The sequence below is a fragment of the Aplysia californica genome, unplaced genomic scaffold (assembly GCF_000002075.1).
Source record: "Aplysia californica isolate F4 #8 unplaced genomic scaffold, AplCal3.0 scaffold00713, whole genome shotgun sequence".
Classification (NCBI taxonomy): domain Eukaryota; kingdom Metazoa; phylum Mollusca; class Gastropoda; order Aplysiida; family Aplysiidae; genus Aplysia; species Aplysia californica.
In genome coordinates, this window is record NW_004797983.1 from 188,343 (window position 1) to 196,780 (window position 8,438).

At 37.4% G+C, this 8,438-nt stretch overlaps 1 protein-coding gene across 1 annotated transcript in view; it reads right to left on the reverse strand.

Moving 5' to 3' along the window:
* Positions 1-6,638: 6,638 nt before the first annotated feature.
* The window catches only part of LOC101845037 (39S ribosomal protein L51, mitochondrial), a 4,826-nt gene continuing 3,026 nt past the window's right edge, over positions 6,639-8,438 (reverse strand). Inside the window, exons 4-5 of the mRNA XM_005108728.3 lie at positions 7,839-7,943; positions 6,639-7,258 (exon numbers count right to left, since the gene is read on the reverse strand). Coding sequence (XP_005108785.1) covers positions 7,035-7,258; positions 7,839-7,943 — 329 coding nt within the window. The 3' untranslated portion in view covers positions 6,639-7,034. The remainder of the gene's footprint in view (positions 7,259-7,838; positions 7,944-8,438) is intronic.

Below are 8,438 nucleotides of genomic sequence, written 5' to 3' on the forward strand. Positions count from 1 at the left end.
ATACTCCAACTGTCTCCAGTAGCTGTATTTTATTTATATATTATTTAATATACTCCAACCGTCTCCACTAGCTGCATTTTATTTAATATATTCCAAACGGCTCCAGTAGGTATATTTTATTTTCTCTTTGACGATCGACTCCATTAGCTTTTTTATATTTTCTATTTTTCAACCGTTTCCCCGAGCTGTATTTTATTTTATTTTTACAGACCATCTTCACCAGCTGTATTTCATTTTCTATTTTACAACCGTCTCCAGTAGGTGTAATTTATTTCATATTTTCCTAAAGCCTAACCTTCCTGTATTATGTTGTATATTTTCTAACCGTCTCCCCTAGCTGTAGTTTATTTGCTATTTTAAAACTGTTTCCAATACCTGTATTCTATTTTTTTTCCCATCTTCTCCACTAGCTGTATTTTATTTTATTTTTTTAACCGTTTCCCCATCATGCATTTTATTTTATATTTTTCAACCGTCTCCCCTAGCTGTGATTTATTTTCTTTTTTCCAACCGTCTCCCCTAACTGTAATTTATTTTACATTTTCTAAACGTCTCCCTTAGCTCTAGCTGTATAGTATTTCCTGTTTTATAACCGTCTCCACTAACTGAAATTTATTTTATATTTTCCAACCGTCTCAACTAGCTGTAATTTATTCTATACTTTCAAAACGTCAACACAAGCTGTATCTTATTTCAAATTTGACAAAGGTGTCCCCGAATTTTATTTATTATATATTTTCTAACCATCTTCAATAGCTGTATTTTACTTTCTTTCTATTTTAAAACTGTTTCCAATACCTGTATTATATTTTCAGTTTTCCAACCGTCTCCACCAGTTGTATTTTATTTAATATACTCCAATCGTCTCCACTGGCAGTATTTTTTATACTATTTTACAATCCTCTCCAGTATCTGTAATTTAATTCATATTTTCCAAAAGCCAAACCTTTCTGTTTTCTATTTTCTATTTTGCAACCGTCTCAGTGAGCTGTATTTTATTTTATATTTCAAAACTGTTCCCAACACTTGTATTCTATTTTTCTATTTTACAACCGTCTCCCTTAGCTGTATTCTATTTTATGTTTTACAACCGTCTCTCTTAGCTGTATTCTATTTTATGTTTTACAACTGTCTCTCTTAGCTGTATTCTATTTTATGTTTTACAACTGTCTCTCTTAGCTGTATTCTATTTTATGTTTTACAACTGTCTCTCTTAGCTGTATTCTATTTTATGTTTTACAACTGTCTCTCTTAGCTGTATTCTATTTTATGTTTTACAACTGTCTCTCTTAGCTGTATTCTATTTTATGTTTTACAACTGTCTCTCTTAGCTGTATTCTATTTTATGTTTTACAACCGTCTCTCTTAGCTGTATTCTATTTTATGTTTTACAACCGTCTCCCTTAGCTGTATTCTATTTTATGTTTTACAACTGTCTCTCTTAGCTGTATTCTATTTTATGTTTTACAACTGTCTCTCTTAGCTGTATTCTATTTTATGTTTTACAACCGTCTCTCTTAGCTGTATTCTATTTTATGTTTTACAACCGTCTCCCTTAGTTGTATTCTATTTTATGTTTTACAACTGTCTCTCTTAGCTGTATTCTATTTTATGTTTTCCAACTGTCTCTCTTAGCTGTATTCTATTTTATGTTTTACAACTGTCTCTCTTAGCTGTATTCTTTTTGTGTGTTTTCCAACCGTGTCCGCTAGTTGTAATTTTTTAAATATTTTATAAACCTCTACCCTACCTTTGTTTTATTTTTTAATTTTCCAACCGTCTCACTCATAGCTGTATAATATTTCCTGTTTTACAACCATCTCCCTTAGCTATAATTTTTTTTATACTTTCGAAACGTCAACGTGAGTTGTTTTTTATTTACAATTTTACAAACGTCTCCCTGAACTGTTATATATTTTATATTTTCCAACTGTCTCAACCAGCTGTGTTATATTTTCTATTTTACAACCACCTCCCTTAGCTGTATTATTTTTTTAATTTTCCAACCCTCTCCCCTAGCTGTATTTTATTTTTTATTTTACCACCGTCTCCTTTAGAGCTGTATAATATTTCCTGTTTTATAACCGTCTCCACTAGCTGTAATTTATTTTATATTTTCGAAACGTCAACACAAGCTGTATTTTATTTCCAATTTTACAAACGTCTATCCAAACTGTTATTGCATATTTTCCAACCATCTTCAATACCTGTATTTTATTTTCTATTTTAAAAAAGTTTCCAATACCTGTATTATATTTTTAGTTTTCCAACCGTCTCCACTAGTTGTAGGCCTATTTTATTTTATTTTTTCTAACGGTCTCCACTGGCTGTATTTTATTTTATTTACAACCGTCTCCCTAATTTGTAATTTATTTTGTTTTCCAACCGTCTTCACTTGCTGTATTTTATTTAAAACATTCCAGTCGTCTCCACTAGCTGTAGTTTATTTTTTATTTTTCAAACTTCTACACGATCTGTATTTTCTTTTCTTTTTCAGACCGTCTCCAGTAGCTGTAATTTATTTCATATTTTTTCCAAAAGCCTAACCTATCTGTATTTACATTTTCCAACTGTCTCCCCAGTGTGAATTTTATTTTCTAAATTAAAACGGGTTTCCAATTATAATTGTATTTTATTTTATATTTTACAACCGTCTCCCTTAGCTGTATTATATTTTCAGTTTTCCAACCGTCTCCACAAGCTGTACTTTATTTATTATATTCCAACCGTCAATACTAGCTGTATTTTTTTTTTATTTTAAAAGTTTACAATACCTGTGTTGTATTTTGTATTTTCCGACCATCTCCACTATCTGTAATATTTTTTCCCTTAGCTGTGTTATATTTTCTTTTTTCCAAACGTCTTCATTAGCTGTATTTTATTTTCTATTTTAAAACCGTTTGGAACACCTGTATTCTATTTTTTTATTTTCAATCCGTCTCTACAGCTCTATGATAGAACAGAATAATAATAATAACAAATAGCATTTGTGTAGCTCGACAGCAAGCTCTATGCGCTTTAAACATAGCATATATATAATATTATTACCGCAGCAGACCCTACAAAACTCAGAAACATTCTCAGCTTCCCGGGAATCATACAGTTCAAATACTTCAAGCAGCCGTTTCAGCGCTCATTTTTTAAACTTGTGTCGACTGCTTGTTATTTCCTTTTACACTTTACAACCGCCTCCACTAGCTGTAATTTATTTTATTTCTAAACGTTTACTCTACCTGTGTTTTATTTTTTATTTTCCAACCGTGTCCACTAGCTGTAATTTACTTTATATTTTCAATACGTCAACCCTATTTGTATTTTATATTCTATTTTACAACCGTCTCTTTTACTACCTGTATTTTGCTTTTTCTTATCCCCTTCTCATCCAAAGTTCCGGTTGACCGTCTTTATAGCCGCCTCTTACCTGGCTACAAATATATTAACACCCAAAGCAGCGATTTGTTTAGATCCACAGAAAAATATAAATTAATTATAGACCAACACTCTTCTTGAGATGAAAGAAAAAAAAAACCTCTGAGAAAACCTGCGAGCTACAGTTGTCCCGTCATACAATCACACACTGGGGAGGTGAACGTTGCACGTGACAGAGCAAACAAGTGCAGCTTTCCCTCCAACCCCAACACATAGGCTAGTCGCCATCTGTATCAAACACCTTGATTGAAGAACATCTGGAACTATTGTCCCAATGGAACAGTTTTCCACAATTAGTAAATGGAGTGCTCCAAAGAGTAATAACATAGCAGACCTGCCGCTCGATGAAATCTAAAAATCTGGATCTCCGGGAGAAAAAATCGGGATCACCGACAAATCACCAAGGTGACTGCCAAGCTGACTTAAAACTTTTCCTGAGCTGTCCATACCATGTTATTGTATTGTTATATCTGTATAATATGCCCCCTGGGAGTCTCTCTCTCTCTCTCTCTCTCTCTCTCTCTCTCTCTCTCTCTCGTGTGTGTGTGTTAAAAAAAATCATGTTTTCTTTTTAAATCCTGAAGTTTCAGGTCAAGCACTCCTAGTCCAAGTGTCTAACAGACCCCCCCCCCCCCCCCCCACCTACCAACAAGTCCTGGAAGACGCTTCCACCAGTGTGCATAAACTTACGTTGACCCCATCAACGGACGGTCCCCGACACACGCGCGCAACTCGCACGCCGCAGTCATGTCACGTGGTGAGAACGAGCAATTGAAACAGTTTCACCAAAGATACTCCACTATATCTTTGGTTTCTCTGACGGGTTTTGATGACGGGCCCGACCGGGGATACGGGAACTATTTATTTGTGGATGCCTTGGGCACGACTACCTTCCAGAACTCGGACAAAGCTTGTTTGGAAAGTAGCAGCTGAACTCTGAATAATATTGACCACTTGATATTCGCAATAGAAACAGTTATCAGGCTATTCGTTCATGGTTATCAGGCTATTCGTTCTTGGTTATCAGGCTATTCGTTCATGGTTATCAGGCTATTCGTTCATGGTTATCAGGCTATTCGTCCATGGTTATCAGGCTATTCGTTCATGGTTATCAGGCTATTCGTTCATGGTTATCAGGCTATTCGTTCTTGGTTATCAGGCTATTCGTTCATGGTTATCAGGCTATTCGTTCATGGTTATCAGGCTATTCGTTCATGGTTATCAGGCTATTCGTTCTTGGTTATCAGGCTATTCGTTCTTGGTTATCAGGCTATTCGTTCATGGTTATCAGGCTATTCGTTCTTGGTTATCAGGCTATTCGTTCTTGGTTATCAGGCTATTTGTTCATGGTTATCAGGCCATCATCGGAGAATTCTGAGTGAAAACAAAAGCGAAAGTGGATCTTGAGAATGTCCCAAGTCGGACAAATCGATACATGTGTACAACTTCTATAAGTTTAGGCTGTCCCTGCGCTGTTATGCAAAAAAAAAAAATGTCTGAAATTTTGCAAAATGAACCCAAAAATCTGAAATTATGAGATTCTGTTAATTTTAAAAAAAAAATGATTTAGGAAAATAATCAGAAATTATGCAAAAAATTATCAAATTTTGCTAAATTATGCGGGGTGCAGAAAACCCCGGGGACAGATTAGATCTAGACCTATAGTTGAAATAACAAGAGTTGACAAAGATCCAACACAACTTGGAGCAAGTTCACAACTAACTCCGGCATGGATATTTCACAAAATAGAGCACCGAGTTTCTCCTACTTACAAAAACTAAGTTCACCGGGCGCTCCCAACACTGTGCGGTGCCGGTCCCAACACTGTGCGGTGCCGGTCCCAACACTGTGCGGTGCCGGTCCCAACACTGTGCGGTGCCGGTCCCAACACTACTATGCGGTGCCGGTCCCAACACTGTGCGGTGCCGGTCCCAACACTGTGCGGTGCCGCTCCCAACACTGTGCGGTGCCGGTCCCAACACTGTGCGGTGCCGGTCAAATGACGTCACATGCCACGTCTCTATACACAGCGCGCTGGTGAGGTGGGGTGGGGGGGGGGGGGGGGTAAAGAGGATTGGGCCCAATGAAGTATGAAGGAATGGTGGCGGTGAACAACAGAAGTTGCTTCAGTACGGGGCACGTCCCAAAAACAGACCTTGTTACTTTCACTCCTGCACACAGATGCACTGCTTCGTGGGGCAAACTGCAGTACTGTTTGCTGCAGACCACAAATTTATAAAGCCACCAAAACTGTCGCAAATCAATCATTTTCAAGAAAATGTCAAACCTAACAGTAAAATATCAAATTATGAGTTAAAAAGTTAAAACAAGGGCACCTAGATTTTTTCTCCCCTTCTCTTTTAACCGTTTTTCTCCCCTTCTCTTTTAGCCGTTTTTCTCCCCTTCTCTCCAGCGTTTTCCGCAGTTTGTAGGCCACGACCCAGATATTAAAGTAGATAATCTCGCCAACCCGTCGACACGCCCTGAAAAATAACACTCATGCATTCTTGTGAGCTCTTCAGTTTCTTATGTTAATTTTAATTTTAAATTTTAGTGAGGAAAAGAATAAATTGGAAGTGAATTAAAAAGTATATATATATATTTTATTTTTTTTTAAATATATAAAGGCCTATATAGTAAATTAAACGTATTTGGTGAACTTTGAGTTTGATACTTGGCATTGTATCATTCTTGTGAGCTCTTCAGTTTCATGTTAATTTTAATTTTCATATTTTTACACTTTTGATAATATAATGTGAATGTTCTTTGAAGTGAGTAAAAGATCTCTATGGAAGTGTATTTTAAAAAAAATTATTTTAAAAATATAAAATATTAACGCAATCTTCAGATCGCCGCGCAATTATACGATCGTTAAAACACGCAGATTGCACGGAACATAATAATGTGCTACATAATTGAAAATATTATAATTGTGTCTACTGACTGCCACATTCCCCATCGGTAGATGACGGAACTGAGTTTACGGAGGGAAATTGGACACTTTTCCAAGGTAGACAATAGTAATACAATGTCTATGGGAGAGAAAGGAACTGAACTTCCAAATGTTGTATTGCAGCCCAAAGCCTTACCCCTGCACAGAGTGTGGGCAGAAATGACAAAACCTCCAGTGAGCTGATTGTCCGTTGTCTCAAGACAGGACTTTGTCCAACAACCCCCCCCCCCAAAACAAACACTACCAAAAATGAAACTTCAAAGATTCAAAAGCATTTATTTGATCCAAACAGGAGGCAGCTATGAATATATACACACACAAACACACGCACGCATGCACGCAAGCAGACACACGTCTAGCATCTTTTAACTCGAGCTGCTGTCCATTCAAAGTACACTCACGACTCACATACTGACACCCATGATACAAACCTTCAGAGTACATTCAAATACTGAAATTCTAACAACAGGCAAACCTTCAGCGTACACTCATATACTTTTTTGTTTTAGTTTTAGCAGTGATTTTACGGCACTAGCAACTGCATTCGGTCATAGGAGCGCCAACCTCACACACAGAAACTACAAACGACACAAACATTCCGCGTACACTCACACACAGAAACTACAAACAACACGCAAACTTCGGCGCCACCTCAATCCGCCGACCTCTTGTGCCTCTTGTTGTTGTAGAGGCGGGTGAGGTAGCGGATCCTCTTGTCCACGCGGTTCCACTCCGAGGGGTAGAAGGTCTTGAGTCGCGGCCCCTCCCACTCCATCTTCCTCGTCAGACGCTCCAGTTCGTTCCCCTTGAAGGCAATCAGCCACTTGGGCCCGGTCAGCAAGTCCGCGGGATGCACGTCTCCGTCTCCCAAGATGTCTACCAAGGGGGGAAATTAAAAAAAATTTTTTTAAAATATTTACGAATATACGAAAACGAATAGAGGTGGTACTTGAGAGTATACAAAGAAAAGAAGGAGAGATAGAGAAAACAGATGTTTGATCAATGACAGGAAAGAAGGAGCGAACCCCACCAAAACACCAACCAACCACCCATGACAAGACAAAAAAATGGAACAACCAAAGCCCTGGGTCTGGCAGAGTGCTGCAGTTACCGATGTAATCGTTTCAAAACATTTACTGATGTAATCGTTTCAAAACATTTACTGATGTAATCGTTTCAAAACATTTACTGATGTAATCGTTTCAAAACATTTACTGATGTAGTTGTTTCAAAACATTTACTGATGTAATCGTTTCAAAACATTAACTGATGTAATCGTTTCAAAACATTAACTGATGTAATCGTTTCAAAACATTTACTGATATGATGTAATCGTTTCAAAACATTTACTGATGTAGTTGTTTCAAAACATTTACTGATGTAGGTAGTTGTTTCAAAACATTTACTGATGTAGTTGTTTCAAAAGTTACCGATGTAGTTGTGTCAAAAAAATTACCGATGTAGTCGTTTTGTCCAAAGAGAGCCCTGTCCTTGGTCCAGCGGTTCTTGGCCTTGTATGGGTCCAGAGACCTCACGGGCCGCTCGTTGCGAGGGAGAACACCTGAGGAGGAGAAGAACGGGAGGATTTCCGAGGTTTAGTTAAACAAGACATATATATATGTGAAGCGTGCTGACAAAATGAGTTACTTCTCGAATTTGAGCCCTATGGAAATAGATACACCACGCTTATAGGTGAAGTTTTTACAAATTATAAGTATGAAATAATATAAGGCATGTTATATTTTTAAAAATATGGCATCAATAGGAAAATCTACAAACTTGACCCTGGTGTCGATTTTTGGCCAACGAGAAAAACACCCGAGAAGAGGAAGTGGACGTCTGGCTGAAGTTTTAAAAGAATTGTGATTTAAGCCGCCAGGATCTCACTACTAGAGAAAACCCAGGTTTTTTTGGGGTAAACTTGGCAGGTCAGATACACAGCTCAAACATATTACATACGGTGAAATAAGACAATCACTGTACAAACGGCCACCTGTATAAGACAATCACCTGTACATGACCACCTGTATAAGACAATCACCTGTACAAACGGCCA